At 36.0% G+C, this 22,802-nt stretch overlaps 1 protein-coding gene across 1 annotated transcript in view; it reads left to right on the forward strand.

Moving 5' to 3' along the window:
- Nucleotides 1-22,802, forward strand: part of LOC110136540 (doublecortin domain-containing protein 1) — a 279,881-nt gene that overhangs the window by 68,387 nt on the left and 188,692 nt on the right. The window contains exons 5-6 of the mRNA XM_070473220.1: nucleotides 2,587-2,792; nucleotides 21,469-21,562. Of these exons, the coding sequence (XP_070329321.1) occupies nucleotides 2,587-2,792; nucleotides 21,469-21,562 (300 nt within the window). The remainder of the gene's footprint in view (nucleotides 1-2,586; nucleotides 2,793-21,468; nucleotides 21,563-22,802) is intronic.

Consider the following 22,802-nt stretch of genomic DNA (forward strand, 5'->3'; position numbering starts at 1 on the left):
AAAGAGCCGACTCAGTAGAAAAGACCCCGATGCTGGACAAGATGGGGGCAGGAGAAGAGGATAGCCGAGAATGAGATGGTTAGATAGTTATCACCGACTCAATAGATAGTGTTTGAGCAAACCGTGGGAGATCCTGAAGGAAAGGGAAACCTCACATGCTGCAGTTCATGGGTGCAGAGTTGGATACGACTTAGCAACTAAACAACAACAACAAAAGTATTCCCTTGTATATACATAGTACTTCTTTATCCATTCCTCCCTTGGTGGACATCTAGGTTGCTCCCATGTCCCGGCTATTGTATATAGTGCTGCAATAAACATTGGGGTGCATGTGTCTCTTTGAATTATGGTTTTCTCTGGATATATAACCAAGAATGGGATGGTTGTGTCATATAGTAGTTCTATTTTAAGTTTTCTAAGGAACCTCCATACTGTTCTCCCTGCTATCAATTTACATTCCCACCAATAGTATAGGAGGCTTCCCTTTTTTGCACACCCTTTCCAGCATTTATTATTTGTAGATTTTTTAATGCTGGCCATTCTGACTTTTGTGAGGTGATGCTCGTTGTTTTGATTTGCATTTCTCTGTAGTTAGTGATGTTGAGCATCTTTTCATTATGCTCTTTGACTTAGCCTAATATTTTGTGGATCATCCACATTGTAGTATGTATCAGTATTTTATTCTTTTTATTGCTGAATAATATTCCTTCATGTAAAAATATACACACATACACACACACATATATATATACCACAATTTATTTTTCCATTTATCCATTGGTAGAGATTTGGTTTATATCTTTTAACTGCTGTGAATAGTGCTGCTATGAACATACATGTGCATACATACATTTATTTGACTACCTGTTTTCAATTCTTTCAGGCATGTATGGTCTTATTAACTTCTACTTATTTTTCTAATTCTAATTCCTATATATTTAAGATTGTTTAGTTGCTAAGTTGTGTCCAAGTCTTTGCCATCCATGGACTGTAGCCTACCAGGCTCCTCTGTCCTTGGGATTCTCCAGGCAAGAATACTGGAGTGGGTTGCCATTTTCTTCTCCAATTTAAGATTACAAAGTGATAAAGCATGTCATTAATTTCTGTAAAGTTTTCTCTCTTCTTGATATCTTAATCATATTTATAATCTACTAGTTTTAATTTATTCTCTAAGGTTTGCTTTTATTTCTGCTCACTGTGTATGTGTGTACATGTATGTATGTGTGAGTCTGTACATGTTGGTGGGGAGAGAGGGAGAGAGAAAGTTGTTTGAACATTTAATATAGCCATTCTGGGACCTAAAGTTTGTTTAAAACCACTGACTCCATTATTCTTGCCTGAGAATCCCATGGGCAGAGGAGCCTGGAAGGCTACAGTCCAAGGGGTCTTAAAGAATCAGACACGTCTGAGCCACTTTCACTTCCACTTCATGGGATGATTTTCAAGTCAAAACTCACTGTCATAATAAAGTTCCCTTTAAACATTAAAAAAAAAAAAAAAAAAAAACCACTGGCTCATGTTTTGTATCAATACTAGCAGATTTTATATAAAGTCCCATTTCTAAGTTCAGAAGGTCATGCTTCTTTCAAGGTAAATGCTAATAGCAAAGAGTTATTTGGAAATTTGGGTAAATAAATAAATGCAGCTACTTTCAGTTATATGCAGATAAAATTTTGTTTCTCTTACTAGGGCAGATAAGCAGATGAGGGAGGAATCATTGTATTTTTGAAATTTGTGTGAACAGAAAATATAATCTAAAATAAATTGAATGCACAAAGAAAATAAACAACTCAGGTGCAAATTATTTATTTGTGAAATGAAACCTCTTGAAAAGGGAGGAATGCTGACAGCAACTTGATATGCAATATACTGCACTTCTATTCTTACCCTTACATTTTCAAAGTCATACATAGTAATTTAGTTGCACTCCCATTAATATTAGTGGGAGTTTTGAAACTTATATTCATGTACACATCTTTGAAAATGTATGGGTCAAAATAAATTGTTAATGAAAAACTGGGTTTCATTTTTAGTGAAATAGTTCCAATCTCTACCAAAGATGTCCTAGAAGGCACCTTCATCTAGTCACAAGAGAAGAATTATGTATAAGGCTACTACTTGGAGGTTGTCTTCTTTAAAGCAACATGGTTAATAATCATACTGAAGAGGAAAAAAGTGTTTTCCCACCCTTAAAGAACACAAAAGTTCAGGACCCATGTTTTTTAATGGTAAGCAAAGGATCTTAGACCCTTTCAATGGACGCTTTCAGCTCAGTGCACGTGATCAGTGATAGAGGCATGCTAAGGTGAATTTTAATTAGGACTAAATTGTGGTATTACTCTTTCATACCCTGAACATCTGTTCCCTTCAGAAATGATGATTTATGCAGGCTATCAGAGCAGACAGCTTGCTACAGCTTATGTCACGGTTAGTGGGAAGCTGGTGGTAGCATTTTAGGAAACCAGCATCTAAATGGAGAGTGGCCAGTGTATTCAATGTAGGTAATAGGGGGAGGGGAAGTGTGATGTGTCCATTTTTAATTTCGAAGCCAAATATTGACTTGACTTAAAAAAAAATCTCTTCTAGACCATCTGTTGTTAATGAAGAAAGTAACTTGGACAATGAATGGGCTGATGCTTCCTACTGATGTCAAAAGACGGAAAACCAAGCCTGTTCTTTCTGTTAGAATGCAGAAACTTATTGAGAAGACCTCAGCCCGAATTCTGCTCTTTAAGAATGGCACGGGGCAGGATGGGCATGAGATTACAGTGGGAAAGGAAACAATGAAAAAGGTAATCTTGTATTAAATATTGAAGTAAAAATTAAATTTCAAAGTTTTTATGACTCTTGAAATGTGGTTTTTCCTTCTGTATATCACTGTCAACTAATAAACTGAAATATTAAGAAGTCATTATATAGAATGCAAAAGTTCAGCTGTTTAGAAGTATGTTTATTGCACTAACAACATAACTTACTTAAATAAAGCAACAGCATTTCAGGAAATAATTTGGCCAACGTACTCAGCCATTTCCTTAGGTAAAAGTTATGTTTACACTTGAGGAAACATCCCAGTTGGTTGTAATACTTTACAGGGTATTTAGATTGAAGTCAATTTAACTAGCTTCAAAGCTCAAAGCTGCTCCTTTTCATTTAGAAGAGTAGTTAAAACCTAGAAACCCCTCTGCTTTTCAGAGTAATCAGTGACATCTGAAATAGCAAGGATTCTGTTTAAAAGTATCCATATGCATTTTAAAAAGTAAATCTGGATAGGACTAAGAAAAATCATGTGACAATTCACCAAACTTTAAGAAACAAATTTTAAAGTGTTGTCATATAAATGCATTTTTTTAAAGAAGGTTCTTGTACTTCCCAGGTCTTTGATATTAAAAATGCAGCGAAACTAATGGGAATTGGGGGTCAGGGAGAGACTTTTCATCCAGATAAGGATTTTTCAGTGAATCTTAAAGTAGCTTGATAATAATAATAATAATAATAATAAAAGCAATGAAAATGTATTAAATATGGATTAGAGAGACAGTGAAACATAACCAAACTATTTAGGTTTTAATCCTAGCTTTGTCATTCGCTATCTGTAAGACCTTTTTTATAACTTGCTTTGAGTCTCAATTTCTTTATCTGAAAACTAGTGATAGTAATATGCCTATCTGATAAAATTGATGTTAGTGTTCAGTGTGGTAGTATATGTGGAGTACAATGCCTGGCACCCAGAAAGTTCCCATAAAATTCTTATCTTGCTATTCTCTTTTTCTGTTTTGCATATAGGGTTATCATTACCATCTTTCTAAACTCCATATATGTGCGTTAGTACACTGTATTGGTCTTTATCTCTCTGGCTTGCTTCACTCTGTATAATGGCTGTTCTCTTTGTGCTTGTGCTTAGTCGCTTGTTTGTCTCTGACTCTGTGACCCCAACGGGCTGCAGCTCCTGCCAGGCTCCTCTGTCCACGGGATTCTCCAGGCAGGAGTACTGGAGCGGGTTGCCATGCTGTCCTCCAGGGGACCTTCCCAACCTCGGAATCAGACGTGTGTCTCCTGCACTGCAGGCGGGTTCTTTACCCTCTGAGCCATCGGGAAAGTCCAAGAATGCTGCAGTGGGTGGCCTGTCCCTTCTCCAGGGCATCTTCCTGACCCAGGAGCTGGACCGGGGTCTTACTCACTGGAGGCGGATTCTTTACCAGCTGAGCTACCAGGGAAGCCCATTCTTCTCTTTAGGACTCATAAATGCACATCTAATAGAATTTATTTTTCTTATTAATGGGAAACATTTATTGTGAAATGAAGATAGCTATAAATCATTTTGTTATACCAGAATATTTTCAAAATGAATATTGCTTGAAACAGGTGAATAATTGACTAGATATTGGAAATTTTTATTATTGAAATATCTATTTCTTCATCTACTTATTTTTGTAGTTGTTTTATAACTACATCTGGGTAAGAATATTTACTGAGGAGCTGGGAAACTAGATTTTATTTCCTTCTTATCTGCAGATTTGGATTATAAGTGAAATAAGGTATGTTACAGACCAGAGCAAATTGCTAACGCAAGTTGTAACATCTTCCCTGGAGATTTTGAAAAACAGAGAATGCAGACATCTCTTGGATTGTTCAAATGTAGTCATTCCTGGTGATGGAAGCTAGATTAGATAACCTCTTGAGTTCAGTTCAATCTCTGTAATTCTATGCCTCAGTGGTAAAATTGGGGTAATAGTCACTCTTTCAGATTACATGTTCTTAGATGAAAGGTTGAGTGTAAAACAAAAATGTCACTGCTATTTTGCTTTTTGACTTGAGAGGTCAATTTATTTAAAACTGGATGTTCAAAGAATTCTTTCACTTATTTTTTTCTTCAGCTTGTAAAATTTAGAGAACTTTCACAATTTTTATTAAAGTCAGAACATGATTCAGTAATAAATGTATTTGTAAACATTTGTCTCAATATTTTAAGAATTCAGTAAAAGAGAGAAGTCAGTTAAATACTGGTGTTGGGTGTTGATAGAGCTTTTGGAGGGGAAAAATAAGGCTAGCTAATTTTTTTTTGAATAAAATTTAAATTTTGAAAGCTTTGTTGATAATCACAGGGCAATGCCCATTATCAATTAAATACCACATCAACAGTAGGACTAAAAAGGTGGTATAGTCATAGGAAATATGTAAATTATTTTCTCATTTATGATAAAATATTAGGAGGACTAATGGCTATTTTTAGATTATTACTAAGTAATATAAAACTGAAATAAAAGGTAAAGGACTCTAATATGGTGAAGATTACTACAGTGAAATAAGGAGGGAATTATGTAAGATGGGTGATAAGATAAGGTAGTTGGAGCTTAAAAGTCCTCTGATACTCATAATGGAGTCAAGGAGAAATAACTGTATTTCAGTAATAGATACATAATCAAAATAAAGGTTAAAAGTTTAACTAATTAAGAAGTTTCAATGAGAGGAAAAGTGATACCATTCTTCTCTATACTCTAGAATATCAGAAGATGGTCCTTCTCCTTGAAATTGGAATCAGGTGGTTTTAGAATTACTTCGTATGATTTTAGTAATCACACAGCACCCACTACTATGGGCATTGGCTGAACATTATCCATGTGTTGAAAAAGATATTAGGAAAAATTAGTGGGCACAAGTGCAAAGTAAATGGAAAATGAAAACTGCTTTAGATATGTAGTTTTTTGAGGTTAGCATTGTGGTAGATAAGTTTTATTTTCCCTCAGTTACCTCCTGGAATCTTTGTCAGAGAAGTAGTATTAAGCTATGTGAATTATTGTATTATGCAGAACACATGATCACTCATGTCTAACTCTTTACAACCCTGTGAACTATAGCCCACCAAACTCCTCTGTCCATGGGATTGTCCTGGCAAGAATACTGGAGTGGGTTGCCATTTCCCCCTCCAGGGGATCTTCCTGACCCAGGGATTGAATCCATGTCTCCTGCCTCTCCTGCATTTAGCAAGTGGATTCTCTGAGCCACCTGGATAGCATCTCCTTAATGAAACATCTTTATTTTTTTCCTCAGCAGTTAATAATTATATTTTATTTATTTGTTTTTTGCTAGCTTTCTGTGTACTATCACTAATGGCATGAGATTACAGTGGTGGAAATGATGAAAAAGATAATGAAATGAATGAAAGAATGGAAAAAACCCATGTTATCTCACTCCAGTTTGACCTGGTTATTCCCTATAGCCACCCTGGTCCCTTCACCATCAACCTGGAGATTATCTTTTTCTGTCTGCTTTCTTGGATGCCTCTCTCCTAGTCCCGCCTCTATCTTACTTTACTCTATTGTGCACATAATGCTTGTCACTTTCTGAGAAAACCTCCACCAGAATCATCTGGTCTGTATGTTAAAAATTCAGACTTCTGGGCCCCACTCCAGGCCTATTAAGAATCTCTTGAGCTTGGGAATCTGAATTTCAACAAATGTCTCCAGATGTTGCCTAGTCCCACTAAAATTGAAGAACTCTTGTTCTCTGGTGTTGTAAAACCTCAAACTTACAAATTGATGGAAATTTTCACACTCTTTTGTTTGTTCTGTATTTCCATTTCTCATGTGGTATAAGAGAAAGATAAGTTGTGTGACAGAAAACAGTTTATGGGAAATTAGGTCACTAGTTGCTGTGAGAACTAGTACAAGGAGTTCAGAAATCATGAAAAGGAAAATGTCAACAAGTTAGCAAGATGGGAGTAGTATATGTATAGTAAGTCTGACTTAGAAAAAAGTAAATATTCCCTTAATATTTGTATGTAAACATATTTCATTGCAGTGATTTTCCCTGTTACTACTGAAAGATCACATAAGTAATGAGGGAATTACTCACATATGACAGTCAGGATATAAATAAATAATAGACTTTATCAAATGTCTTTAAGTCAGAGAAAAATGTAGACTTCTACGATATTTACCATTTGTTAGTTTGAAAAATAGCTCAATAAACAGCAACAACAAAAAAACATTAAGAAGTTTAAGAAAGAACCTTGGGACTTCCCTGTTGATCCAGTGGCTAAGAATCCTCACTCTCAATGCAGAGGGTGTGGGTTCGATCCCTGGTCAGGAACTAGATCCTGCAACTAAGAGTGTAAGTACCACAGCGAAAGATCCTGCATGCTGCAAGTAAGATTTGGTACAGCCAAATACTAAAATAAATATTTTTTAAAAAGATAAGTCCATTTCAAATATAAATTGATGCAAACATTATGGAAAACAGTATGGATGTTTGTTTAAAAACTAGAAATAGAGCTACCATATTATCTAACAATTCCGTTCCTGGGCATATATCCAGAAAAGACAAAAATTCTTAATTTGAAAAGATACATGCACCTCAGCATACCTATCAGCACTACTTACAGTAGCCAAGATGTGGAAACTCAAGTGCCCGTCACCAGATTTGGTTTAAGAAGATGTGGTATATTTACACAAGGGAATATTACTCAGCCATGGAAAGAATGAAATATTGCCATTTGCAGTGACATAGATGGACCTAGATAATATCATAATAGGTGAAATCAGAAGAAGATAAGTTTTACTACATATGGTATCACTTATATGTGGAATCTAAAAAATAACACAAATGAATCTGTATACAAGCAGAAACAGGTTCACAGATGTAGAAAAACTGTGATTACCACAGTGGAAAGGGAGATTGGGAGGGATAAATTAGGAGTCGGGGATTAACAGATACAAACAAATACACAAAAAACAGGTAAACAGCAAGGATTTACTATATAGCACAGGAAACTGTACTTAATATCTCATAATAACCTATAATGGAAAATAATCTGAAAATATATATGTAACTGAATCATTTTTCTACATACCTGGAACTGATACAATATTGTAAACCAAGCATACTTCAATTAAAAGAAAAATAGGAAAGGCCCAATTTAGTTTAAAAAAAAATACAACATACAAAATTCCACAGCATGACTGTGGAATGTTCACACGCAAATCAGTAGCTATAGCAACTGAGATTTTCCACACAGTGTGAATTAAAGAATTTAGAGAACATTTTAAGAGATTCAAAAGGTAGCACCTGGAGTAACAAAATTTGATTAAGGATGTTCAACATGGATTCCGACAGGGGAGGTCATGCATAATTATTTATGTTGGAAGTTCTTTAAAGAGCTTTTTATGATATATGAGCAAAAGCCCATTGATACTATTATTGCTTTAAAATTAGTCTATTATTCATACCAGGGTTTAATATCAGATTAAAAAATATGAAAGCAGATTTTTTAAAAATATAGAAATTGATAATACAGTTTATTCTCAAGAGGCCATGGACTGCCAGTTATCTTCTATTTATGTAGTATGAATTTTAGGGTTATACAATTAATATATTATTTCAGAATATTATAAGTGATTACTTGGCAGCCAGAATTTTTTTTTTTTGCGTGAAATCATAAGGAGGGAGGTGGATTTCCTTAGCTAAAATAAAAACAAATGAGAACTTTCAGTATAAAGATTTATTTATGTTACAGATGGTAATTAAGGGCAATCTTTAACTTTATGCTTTAACTCCCCTAAACAGTTAAAACATAAGCATGATATTAAATCTGAAAAGAGAAATTTATTTTTGTTTTTTATTAAAATTGTCACGGTTTCTATACTTACATTTTTTATCTTGATACATTTAAATTTCTAAGAACATATAACAATAATGGTTAAATTGAAGCATTTATTAAATTAGTTTTTCATATATATCTTATCATTAAAGTATCTTTGTTGAAGCTTAATTTCTGGACACTACAATTACAGAATTTTATGAAATAATACAATTTTATCTAATAATCTAACTATTGGACTATTAGAAAAATTGCTAACTTAGAAAATGGTGACTTAGGTAAGTTAATTGCCATAACCAAAGTGGATTAACTGGAATAGCTAGGACTAGAATCCATTTTCGGACTTGAGGAACATTATTTTTTTTTGTTATGTGAAACTGCCACAAATATACTGTTTGTCACATTTTAATTCCTGTGTGTTCTCACCTAAAAATGAGCTGTGTGCTAATTCGCTTCAGTCATGTCTGACTCTGCGACCCAGTGAACTATAGCCCTCCAGGCTCCTCTGTCCTTGGGATTCTCCAGGCAGGAACGCTGGAGTGGGTTGCCAAACCCGCCTCCAGGGGAATCTTTCTGACCCGGGGATCGAGCCCGTGTCGCTTATGTCTCCTGCATTGGCAGGTGGTTCTTTACCACTAGTGCTGCCTAGGAAAATGAGTTAACATAACCATTAACAACATTTGAGACATCTGTTTCCAGTCATAACAGAAAAGCTAGTATCAGACTAGCCATCCCATTTTAAATAACTGAAAACTGCACAAAATATACAAGACAGCTATGTTTAAACATTAGACAACTGAAAGCACCAGACTATCATGCCTGAGAGAATAGGAAAAATCGAAGGGTGTGTTACAATTTACCTTATCTTTATACCTAGAAGCAATTTTTTGACTTGGTCTAGGGAGAGAGAATCCAAGAAAAGCACAATGGTCTCCACAAGACATCAAAGTTCTGGGAGGCTGAAATGGCTGGAATCTATCATGAAATGCCACAGATGAAGGACATATTTAGAGAAAAGTTCCCAAATTTTGCCCAGGGTCCCCCCTGTGTCTTGGCTGAAAACTAAGTTACTCATGGACAAAGTAACTCACAAGGCCTGGCACAAGCATGTACCAGGGAAAGAAAAACGAATGGAGATGTAAAAAAAAAAAAAAAAAGAAAGAAAAACGAATGGAGATGTAAAAAGGAGACAGCTATGGCAGTACGTGCAGACTAGGGAGACATCCCTATTTTGATCAGTTGGAGGGAAGGAAGTTTATTGAACTTGTAGGGGGTTCATGAAGAGACCAGAAAAGTTAATCGTGGATCCAAAAAGCTCAATAAAAACTTAGGAAATGCAGAAGAGTTGGAAGGTCAAATTTAGAAGTCTTGCACTACCTGATTTCAACATTTATTATAAAGCTAAAATAATCAAGACAGAATGCAGTTGGCATCAGAATACATATAAAGGGCAATGAAAGAAAGTAGAAATTTCAGAAATTGACCCACACATATAATAGCAAATTAATCTTGATAATTCAGTGAGGAAAAGGCAGTATTTTTTTTTGACAAATGTTGCTGAAAATTAGCTATTTGTATGATAAGAAATTATTCCAATCCGTACTTCATCAAAGAGTAAAACTAAAAACTCCCAGAAGAGACATTTTTTTCTTTTTTACAGCCTTGAGGTAGGCAAAGATTTCTTAGCTAGGCTAAAAACTCTGAACTAAAACAAAATAAAACAAAAATTATTAAATCTACTTTACCCAAAATTTTAAACCTTCTGCCCTTCTAAAAAAACAGCAGAAGTGAAAAATCTAGCCACAGATTGGAGAGAAAATACTCAGAAAACACACATCTGACAAACAGTGTGCACTCAGTGTGTATATATGTGTGTGTGTGTGTGTGTGTGTGTGTGTGCATAAATCTCTGCTAATAGTAAGAAGGCAAACAGCTAAATAGAAAAGATCAAAAGATTTGAACACTACTAAAAGGGACCTGGAAATAAATTATAGCACATGAAAAGATGCTCATTGTTATTAATCATCAAAGAAGTGCTAATTAAATCCACAGTGAGTTACCACTGCGCACATGTTAGAATCAGTTCAGTTGCTCAGTCATGTCCGACTCTTTGCAACCCCATGGACTGCAGCACGCCAGGCTTCGCTGTACATCACCAACTCCTGAAACTTACTCACACTCATGTCCATTGAGTCGGTGATGCCATCCAACCATCTCATCCTCTGTCATATCCTTGTCCTCCCGCCTTCAATCTTTCCCAGCATCAGGGTCTTTTCAAATGAGTCAGTTCTTCACGTCAGTTAGCCAAAGTATTGGAGTTTCAGCTTTAGCATCAGTCCTTCCAATGAATATTCAAGACTGATTTCCTTTAGGATGGACTGGTTGGATCTCCTTGCAGTCCAAGGGACTCTCGAGAGTCTTCTCCAACACCACAGTTCAAACAGCATCAATTCTTCGGCGCTCAACTTTCTTTATGGTCCAACTCTCACGTCCATTCATAACTATTGGAAAAACCATAGCTTTGACTAGAGGGACTTCTGATATCAAAGTAACAGTTAAAAGGTAACAAATTAAAAGCTTTTTAATATGCCGTCTAGGTTGATCGTAACTTTTCTTCCAAGGAGCAACCATCTTTTAGTTTCATGGCTTCAATCACCATCTGCAGTGATTTGGGGAGTCCCCCAAAATAAAATCTGTCATTTATTTATTTATTTATTTATTTTCATTTTCACCAAGAACTTTATTGAAATTCACGATTTTGTTCCACTAGCTTCTGCCATCTTGTTCCGCTGCCTTCTGCCATTTTTCAGGCAACTTCATAATCCCATCTTCCCAAAACTTTTGATCTTTTTAAGCAAAAACTGTTCCAGGTGCTTTCCAGGGAACTGGAGTTTTTTCCATTAAGAGAATTTTGTTAAGACTGAAGTAAATAGACATCTGATTGTGCAATGTCTGGTGAAGATGGCGGTGAAATAGAACTTCCCAGCTAAGCCGTAGTAGTTTTTGCCTGGTCATCAGATAAACATGCAGCCCTGTCATCCTGATGGAAGATTAAGCATTTTCTGTTGACTAATTCTGGATGCTTTTCATAGAGTGCTGCTTTCAGTTGGTCTAATTGGGAACAGTACTTGTTGGAATGAATTATTTGGTTTTCTGTAAGGTTCATAATAGAGGACTCCCTTCCAATCCCACCATCTATACAGCATCACCCTCTTTGGATGAAGAACCTTTGGTGTGGTTGATGGTTGTTCGTTTCATTTACCCCACTATATCTTCCATTCCGCATTATTGTACAGTATCCCCTTTTCAGTGCCCATCACAGTTTATTTTATTTTTCCATTTATTTTTATTGGTTGGAGGCTAATTACTTTACAATAGGAAAAGCGAACCCTCTTACACTGTTGGTAGGAATGCAAACTAGTACAGCCGCTATGGAAAACAGTGTGGAGATTTCTTAAAAAACTGGAAATAGTACTGCCATATGACCCAGCAATCCCACTTCTGGGCATACACACCGAGGAAACCAGATCTGAAAGAGACACATACACCCCAGTGTTCATCACAGCACTGTTTATAATAGCCAGGACATGGAAGCAACCTAGATGCCCATCAGCAGACGAATGGATAAGGAAGCTGTGGTACATATACACCATAGAATATTACTCAGCCATTAAAAAGAATTCATTTGAATCAGTTCTAATGAGATGGATGAAACTGGAGCCCATTATACAGAGTGAAGTAAGCCAGAAAGATAAAGACCATTACAGTATACTAACGCATATATATGGAATTTAAAAAGATGGTAACGATAACCCTATATGCAAAACAGAAAAAGAGACACAGATGTACAGAACAGACTTTTGGACTATGTGGGAGAAGGCGAGGGTGGGATGTTGTGAGAGAACAGCATTGAAACATGTATATTATCAAGGGTGAAACAGATCACCAGCCCAGGTTGGACGCATGAGACAAGTGCTCGGGGCTGGTGCACTGGGAAGACCCAGAGGAATGGGGTGGGGAGGGAGGTGGGAGGGGAGATCGGGATAGGGAATACATGTAAATCCATGGGTGATGCATGTCAATGTATCTGGCAAAAATCTGTCATTGTTTCCATTGTTTCCCCATCTGTTTGCCATGAAATGATGGGGCCGGATGCCATGATCTTAGTTTTCTGAATGTTGAGCTTTAAGCCAGCTTTTTCACTCTCCTCTTTCGCTTTCATCAAGGGGCTTTTTAGTACTTTTTTGCTTTCTTCCATAAAAGTGGTGTCATCTGCATATCTGAGGTTACTGATATTTCTCCCAGCAGTTTTGATTCCAGCTTGTGGCTCATCCAGCCCAGCATTCTCATGATGTTCTCTGCATATAAGTTAAATAAGCAGGGTGACAATATACAGCCTTGACGTACTTCTTTCCTGATTTGGAACCATTCTGTTGTTCCATGTCTAGTTCTAACTGTTGCTTCTTGACCTGCATACAGATTTCTCAGGAGGCAGGTCAGGTGGTCTGGTATCCCTATCTCTTGAAGAATTTTCCACAGTTTGTTGTGATCCACACAGTCAAAGGCTTTGGCATAGTCAATAAAGCACAAGTAGATGTTTTTCTGGAAGTCTGTTACTTTTTTGATGATCCAACAGATATTAGCAATTTGATCTCTGGTTTCTCTGTCTTTTCTATTCAACTTGTTAGAATGGGTAAAATTAAAAAGACTGACAATACTGAGTTGATAAAAATCTGAAGTAACTGGAAATCTCACAGATGACTGATGAGAATGCCAAATTATGCAACCACTTTTAGTTATTAATACTTAATAAGAGCAAGAAGTAAATAATAGGTGCAAATTCAGCCAATTTCCTGGCATCTTCAGATTAAAAAAATGGTTATAATGTTTTTTATAAGTCATTGCAAAATGTTTGCCTTAAATAAATAGTCTTACCAAGTACATTTTATTATGTGTTAATTCATTGAAAATTTGTAATGTATTTGACAGTCTTTCAGTTAGCAAAAGAAGTATAATAACTGATTCCCTTTCTCAAAATATTTATGATAAATTATAGTTCTCTTCTACTGAACAAGTACAGTTAATTTCCAGAGGTGAAATATTTTTATTAAATTAGTGAATTAATTTCATAGTTATCTATTCATTTTCACAGCTTGCTAAATTTCTTCTTAAATTTTTCTTTGGGTTCTTAAATAGTTTGCTTCATAGGTTCATATAGTGATTATTGTTGCAATCTATTTGCCATGCTAATAATACTCACTGAGTTGGCTGAAACAATGTTTCTCATTTGAGGAGATTTAGTCAATTCTTTTTTTTCTATTGGTTAGGATGACTTTAACTGCAAATAGTAGAAGATACTGACTCAAACAGATTTAAGCATAAAAGAAGCAAAAAATCCAGAGGTAGGGCGTCTTCACACATAGTACGACAGGATTCCAGTTATGTTCTCTGTAGTTTTCTGGATTTTCTTTTCTTTCATCTATTGTTAACAGGATGGCCACTGCACAGACTGGTGTAAATTTGTCTAGAGGCAGAAAAGGATCATCTCTTCACTATGAGTGAAAAAGTCTTTCCCAGAAGCCCCTTCTTGTGTCACATTGGCTAGAAATAGATTGTGTCTATCCCCAGATCATTCACTGATAGGGACATGGGATCACCATAATTGACTTATACCAGTCAAGATAATTAGAGCATTCCTCAAGTCAAGAGGAGAAAGAGTGAACCCTTAATCAAAATCAGGACAGCAAAGATGACGTGGAGAATGAATATTGGGTAGGCAACTCAGAGTATTACTTCAAATGTGAAGAGCTTTTCTAATTTATTTTCTAAGGAGAGTACAAGTTCAATGCTCTGATACTAAAAAAGAGTTAGTTTTATTGGAAATATTTTTTTCTGGAATTACACATACTTTAGTTACAGCATAATTTTATAACATTGATCAGAAATTTTATTTGCTACTTTTATCAGACTTTTAATAACAATGTAAAATATATGATGAAATGATTTTAAATTAGACATATGTTAGCTTTCACTAATTCATTAATTTGTGATATTTTTATGAATAAATCTGCCAAGCATCTGGATTTAAGGTTGTGAAAAACCGTGATCTTGTCCTCAAGGAGCTTTTAAGTCTAATGATGGAAAAGGTGTTTATAAAATGATCAAATTATTGAATATGAAATAGGTGACATAGGGAGGTCTTCTGAGAAGAGATGAACAGGACTTCTTTGGATACACGAGGAGACTGAGGATGGTAAGCTTTTAAGCAGAGAGCACAGCGTATGAAAAGACTCCATGGCAGAGTGGGCGGGATGGACCCCATGAGTTAAAAGGTTAGCTTAGGAGGGAAAGAGTAGCCTGTAGGAAAGGTTACAGACTTTAGCCTTTTCCTCCAAAGAACTGTGAGAAGTCATATAAACGTTTTAGTTAGGAGTGGAAGAAAGGGTACCAGGTTTATTTTTGGAGAGATTACTTTGGTGCTCAGTGGAGGACAGATTGAGTGGACCAGAGAGATGCAGGGAAACTATTCTCTAAGTATTGCCAGAGTCCTAGTGAGAGATGATAATAGCCTAGACCTCGGGAGTGGAAATGGATAATATTTTTAGAAGATAAAATCAACAGGCCCTGATAATAGCTTGGCTACATGGTGTGAAGGGAAGTGAGATGTTAAAGGTATCAAGGATAATATTGCAGTTTCTGGTTTGCATACCCAGCTAGAAGGAGTTATCTTTCCCTATGCCTGGAAGAAGACTAGGCTTAAAGCAGAAGAGATGGGATTCAGTCTTGGACATGTTGATTTTGAGGGATCTTTGATCTGTTTGAGTGAGATAATGAATAAATATTATTTGATCTGAAGCTCAGAGAATTTCAGGGGTAGGCATACTGATTTGGAAGTTGTATAGATGTGTATAGATGGAAAATCAGTGTATAGATGGAAAATGAAACACTGGAGCACTATTAGATTACCATAAGAGAGAATTTAGTGTGAAGCAGGAAGAAAGTTAAGACTACCTTCAAGAACTCCAATTAATGAATAGAGGAGGATGAGCCTATAAAGAGAAAAAAAAGGCAGGAGAAGAATAGTGGATTATCATACTTCAGAATTCAGGGGAAAAGGGGATTTAAAGAAAGGGGAAGTAACTCAAATGCTATTCAAAGATTGAAATAAATGAGCATTAAGAAAATATCCTTTGGATTTGTCAATGTGGTAATCATTGTAAATCTTTGTGATTTGTTTGTTTTGTTTGTTCAGTGAAAAGGTTGGGAAGAAATTATCAAGAAATAACATTGTAAGTAACACCACTTTACCAATTTGAGATTGTGTGAAGTGAGGGAATAAAATCCCAGCATTTGAGAGGACACTCAGAAACTGAGAGAACTCAGAGGAAAGCTTGTTTTCTTTTAAAGGAGGTTGATGGTCTAGTCACTTTTGTTGATCGTGGGGAGAGTTTTCAGAGTGCACAGTGCAAAGGTCTTAGAAATGGATGAAGGAGTTAAGGATAATGTATAAAGAAGAATAGATAGAACCTTAAGTGAATGATAATGCAGTAGACTGAGAGGAGGAATACTTTTTCTGTAAAGGGGCTGACAGCAAATATTCTACATTTTCTATACCATAAAGTCTCCGTTGCAACCACTCAAGTCTGATGCTTAGTGTGCAACCAGCTATAGAAAATCTATAAATGAACACTGTGGCTGTTTTCTGGAAAACTTTGTTTGTGGGCACTGAATATGAATTTTATATACTATGATATACTATTGAAGTGTGACAAAATGTTATCCTTCTTTTGATTATTTTTTAACAATTAAAAGCATGCAGTCTTTTCAGCCCACAAGCCTTACAGAAACAGACTGTGGCCAGGATTGACCCATGGTGTGTGTAGTGTCCTGACCCCTGCTCTAGAGGCTCTTTGGAAGGAGGTGTTTGTAGAGGGCTGAATCTGGCCTACATGTCTGGGCAGTGGCTCATAAAAAGCTGTTAAGATTCTCCATCTTTGAGGAAGTCAGTAGTGTTGGATCTGATGGCTTGTAGACTCAGCTCACGTGGCCAGGTTTATGTTGAGCTAAGCTTACTCGCTCACCTTTTGGGAAGTACTAAACCAAACTCAGAGATTTTAGACTGTGAAACCATACCACCTCTATCGTGGCCATCCTAAAAGCTGCAGACTGCACCAGATGAGCCTGGACATGGAGGTGACTCCCAAAACTACAAACAGACGGACTCCACTAAGAAGAGTTTGCGGAAAACCTCTTACCATGTGCTTGTCAAGAGGAGTCTAGTTTTACAGTATAATGGTTTTTAGATTTTAGTATCAGAAGAGTTCTCTACAGCCTAAGCTATAAGACATTATCAAAAAAGCAATATTCTAACAAGCTTAACAGCTACAGATCAGTGGAAGTGGTATTTTAATTAACCTTAAGATTACAGCAAGCTAGCACTGTTAAATATTTTAAATTACAAGAATGACCTTACAAATAGGGGCTTCCTTTTAGGACTTTTGACAGAAATTTATATTGATACTAATTTACACCACTTTTAATTTACTATGAGGAAATGATTACTGAAGGTTGGCAATGCTTAAACACTGCAAAGATCTTTCATCTTGAAAGTAGGAGAGTGACAGTTTTGCTGATGCATTATTAATTTCTAATATATCTGGTTTTCTAATGCCAATTTTTAAACTCATTTAACTCCTAAAACTCGGCTTGCACAAACATTATTACTGATGTTTTAGCAATGAAAAGAAGAATCTCTTGAGTTAAAAAGCCATGTAATTTTACTTGGCTAATTTTTTAAAAACTCAAAGGCACAAATATTTTAAAATCATCAATATTTTAGTTGAAGTAAATGGGATTATCTTTAAATAGCTCATATTTTGCTTAGCTTAATTGGTAAATTATGATAAAACTTTAGAGGATATTTAGATATTTGAAGCTTCACTAGTAACTAGGGAATATAGTTTGTACTAAACAGCTTCATTGCACTTTTAAATAATAGATTTGTAATCTTAAGAAATTGAGAACTAAACATAACAAATGGAAAGATGAAGAATATGAGTATCCTAAGGAGGGGGTTGCATCATTTTAGGGTTTATGGGACCAACTATAGGAGCTTCCCTGGTAGCCTAAATGGTAAAGAATCCACTTGCAGTGCAGGAGATCCCTGGATCAGGAAGATTCCCTGGAGAAGGGAATGGCAACCCACTCCAATATTCTTGCCTGGAGAATTCCATGGATAGAGGAGTCTGGTGGACTACAGTCCATGGGGTTGCAAAGAGGCAGACATGACTGAGTCACTTTTACATAGGTTCTTAGTAATTTTCAAGATGACTGGCTAAGGAAGAATGCATTCTGAATTACCTCCTTTGAGTATTTTTTGTCAATAAGGTAGGTAGTGGTGGTAATTATAAAAGGATAATGTTTGGGCACAGAGTCAGATGGGAGAAAGTGATGAAAAGAAGAATTTTTCTAGTCAGAGGCTGTGTTAATTGCTAAAAATAGATCGATCCCATGCCAGTGTTTATATGTTCCACTTTCCTTTCTGTCTCAAGTCCCAGAAGAATCTGCAGTTTCTTCTCCTGATGCTTTCTCTCTTGCATTTTTGAATATTGCTTTCTGAGCATCTGTAAAAAAGGTTTCAGTCCATTTGATGGGAGTCCTAGGTTAACTTGTGTATAGTAGCCACTAAAGAAATTGACCCAAGAGATTAGGAGGGAAGGCAGGAAGAGTGAGATTTAGAGTGGCCACACTTGTTACCTTATTTGTTTGGGTAGCAAGGAACAGTCCTAGGTATGGGCAAGTGGACTAGACAGGGGTAGGGGCCATGCTAAGTTAGGGAGCCTTGTGTTTGACTTATGAGGACACATGGCCTTGGTTCTCCTGCACTGAGACACTTCAAGTAGCCACACTGAGGTTAATGGCTTTGCTCTACATGACAATGCTTACAGTCACATATGACGTACGTTGCAAGTACCTTGTTATCTAACTGGGTAAAGCACTGATGTTGTCAATATTTCCCTCATGAATTAGAAGGTTCAAGATTATTCCTATCACTGTATCTTTAATCATGAACATTATTCTTGGTTTTGAGAGAGACAGCAGCAATATATAATTTTTGAAAAACTGCCTGAAGCTCTGGATTGCAGTTAGGGTATGAGAAACACACAGAATCATGTAAATGCCCTTGGGAGTACGGCATGGGGGAACACTATTGGTCATATTTAAGGCGAGGATAAAGGCTGAGAATCTCTGATATAATCCAGTTAAGGTTAGTTTCTCAGATTAAGTTCATCAGTTAACTACTATTTGCCTTTTAAGTGCAGCACATTACTAGATACAGCAGCTCGGATGATAAGCCATATCAGTCATGATGTTTGAAAGTTCTCCAGACTGAAAGAAAAGTACAGTTTTGCCTCTATCTACATGTTAAGCCGGTTTTAGAAAAGGTAGAGGAACCAGAGATCAAATTGCCAACATCTGCTGGGTCATCGAAAAAGCAACAGAGTTCCAGAAAAACATCTACTTGTGCTTTATTGACCATGCCAAAGCCTTTGACTGTATGGATAACAATAAACTGTGGAAGATTCTGAAAGAGATGGGAATACTAGACCACCTGACCTGCCTCTTCAGAAACCTGTATGCAGGTCAGGAAGCAACAGTTAGAACTGGACATGGAACAACAGACTGGTTCCAAATAGGAAAAGGAGTATATCAAGGCTATATATTGTCACCCTGCTTATTTAACTTATATGCAGAGTACATCATGAGAAATGTAGGACTGGATGAAGCACAAGCTGGAATCAAGATTTCTGGGAGAAATATCAGTAACCTCAGATATGCAGATGACACCACCCTTATGGCAGAAAGTGAAGAAGAACTAAAGAGCCTCTGATGAAAGTGAAAGAGCTGAGTGAAACAGTTGGTTTAAAGTTCAACATTCAGAAAACTAAGATCATGGCATCTGGTCCCATCTCTTCTTGGCAAATAGATGGGGAAACAGTGGAAACAGTGGCTGACTTTATTTTTTTTGAGCTCCAAAATCACTGCTGATGGTGGTTGCAAGCGTGAAATTAAAGATGCTTACTCCTTGGAAGGAAAGTTATGGCCAACCTAGACAGCATATTAAGAAGCAGAAACATTACTTTGCCAACAAAGGTACATCTAGTCAAGGCTATGGTTTTTCCAGTAGTCATGTATGGATGTGAGAGTTGGACTATAAAGAAAGCTGAGCACCGAAGGATTGATACTTTTGAACTGTCATGTTGGAGAAGACTCTTGAGAGTCCCTTGGACTGCAAGGAGATCCAACCAGTCCATCCTAAAGGAGATCAGTCCTGGGTGTTCATTGGAAGGACTGATGTTGAAGCTGAAACTCCAGTACTTTGGCCACCTGATATGAAGAGCTGACTATTTGAAAAGACCCTGATGCTGGGAAAGATTGAGGGCAGGAGAAGGGGCCGACAGAGGATGAGATGGTTGGATGACATCACTGACTCAATGGACATGAGTTTGGATAGGCTCCGGGAGTTGGTGATGAATAGGGAGGCCTGGTGTGCTGCAGTCCATGGGGTCGCAAAGAGATGACTTAGCAACTGAACTGAACTGAGCTGAACACGTTAAGCTGTTTAAATATGTCAGTTGTCACAAAGAAAATGAGTTGATTGGGCTTGATTAGGATTGTAAACTCCAGTTTTAACATAAGGATAAAAGTGGGCAGAAGTGGAGGCAGAGTGCTGTCAGTAACTAGAACAAATGTTAAGATGTATACTCGTACAATGACCATTGTCCTTGGGCAGTTCTTGGTCATGTGAAAGCAGTGTATCACAGCTGTGAGTAGTAAGGTTGGAAGAGATTAGTACATTTAGTTTGGATCTGGAATGTGTTGCGGACTTTTAAATGATTGAGGTAAGTTTCATGTTTAGGGGTCATTTCCCAAAGCCTCATAAAGCCTGCCCTCAGGTTCCTGAGACTTCTCCACTCCCCTCTGTTAATTTAATTTTTCTCATCTTGTGAGAAGAGCTTTCTTTCCAACTGATGCATGTTTTAAGTCTTCCCTGATGTTGGAAAGGTGTTCGTTACACCTTTATATGGGCTATTTCTGTATCAAGAACACATTGAGAAATTAAAATATTAAGAGAAGGACTTTAGCATATTAGAAACCATCAAAAGTGAAGTTCTTCATAACTAATGAGAACGTACTGCATAGCATAGGGAACTCTGCTCTGTGGTGACCTAAATGGGAAGGAAATCCAAAAAAGGGGAGATACATGTATATGTACAGTATTTCACGTTGCTGTGCAACGGAAACTAACAACATTGTGAAGCAACTATCCTCCAATAAATTTTTTTTAAAAAGTGAAGTTTTTCAAACTAAGATTCATGGAAAACCTTGAAATGTAGTTTATTAATTCCATTTTTAGTACCCAAACAGTGTAACTTATCAAAGTGAACTGTGATCAGATAATATTTATAATTTAGGACACTTGGAAAGAATTTAAAAGTCAAAGAAAGTACCTTAAAACCTAATCTAAAATATAATATCCTCCCATTGTAAAATAAATGAAAAATATATTAATAGAAAAGAGCTGGAAAAATATAGAAGTCTCCCAGAGTTCTTTCATTGATGAAACAGTATGTAATTATTTTTAATATGTCTTACATCTTTCTCTTTTTTATTAATATTTGTTTGCTCTAAGTACAATTGGAATTAGCAATTTTAACTGTCTTTTTCTATTTCATATATTAGAAACATTTGATAAATCATCTAGTTTTATTTTATAATTTTAAATAGCCATACAGTAGAGAAAGAAGTTTAAATGTGTTTTCAATTTTGTTAGAGATAAATTATTTTTAAGGTATTTTTTTTCTGTGTAGGTTTTAGATATGTGCACAATGAGAATGAACCTAAATTCACCAGCCAGATATCTTTATGATTTATATGGCAGAAAAATCAAAGAGATTTCGAAAGGTAAGTGGCAAAGATTTTGTAAACTATGTAGTACTATCTCAAAAGATATTTACATAGTTTTGTTTTTACTTTGTTCTTTTAAAAGGAAAACAGACATAAAAACCAGTTTAATTATAACATGAATAAATATGTCATTCTTATAGAAAGGGAAATCATGAAAGATTATTAAAGTTTAGAGAAGCTTTTGTTTCAGCATGTTTTAGTCCATTTGGGTACTATAAAAAATACCATAGACTAAATGGTTTAAACAGCAAACATTTATTTCTCACAGTTATGGAGGTTAGTAAACCCAAGATCAAGACATTGGTAGATTCTGTATGTGTTAAGGGCCCTTTTCTGATTAATAGACAGCTGTCTTCTCCCTGGTTCTTAGATAGTAGAAAGGACCAGGATACTCTCTGAGGTGCTTTATATAAGACATTAATTCATTTATGAGGGCTCCACTCTCTTGACCTAATCCTTTTCAAATACAATCACACTGGGGGTTAGATTTCAACATATGAATTTTCGGGGGTCATGAACATTCATCTAAGCACAGCGCAAGCTTAGATTTTGAAAAAATGATGGGTATTTTAACCTTAGCAAGCCATACTTAGTAGACAAAAGTAATTGATATACTTTCATATTTAGCAACTTCTATGTTATATAGCTTTCAAAGAGAAAGATAAATTGTGCTACTGTATGCTCAGAGATTTCTTTTTTAATGTTTTGGTTAACTTCTAGAGGCTTTTCAAAAGTCATGAAATATGCTTTAAAACAATTTTGTTTGTGTTTGTCAAAATAAGAGGTCTTCCTCTATATTTCTAAAGGCGCTGATTTGCCATTCTTTGAAAGCAAAAATACTTGATTCCACATTTGTGCTATCATTAAATTACTGTCAGTAACAATTATTACTTTACTTTTTCCTTTTACTATTTAAAAATTTTACTTTTTATTTCTCTAGTAGTAGTTACTATTACTTTCATAGTGCCACAGTTACACTATTAAATATGCTTCTGTATAGTTCTATCACTTCATTTAAACCTTGAGTTCACATATCTGAAGAGGGCCAGAATTGTAAGTGGCATACTTAACTGCAAGGCTAGATCCAGAAAGATGTGATTTTAGAATATAACTATACTAGATACTCCCATTTGTTTCCTTTATCCTTACTTTTATTGTATAAAAGCAAACTTTCCTAGCTTTATCATCCTTAGTAAATCTTATTGAGTGATCACTGTCATATTTTGGGGCTTCCATG

This window comes from Odocoileus virginianus, chromosome 10, assembly GCF_023699985.2.
Source record: "Odocoileus virginianus isolate 20LAN1187 ecotype Illinois chromosome 10, Ovbor_1.2, whole genome shotgun sequence".
Classification (NCBI taxonomy): Eukaryota; Metazoa; Chordata; class Mammalia; order Artiodactyla; family Cervidae; genus Odocoileus; species Odocoileus virginianus.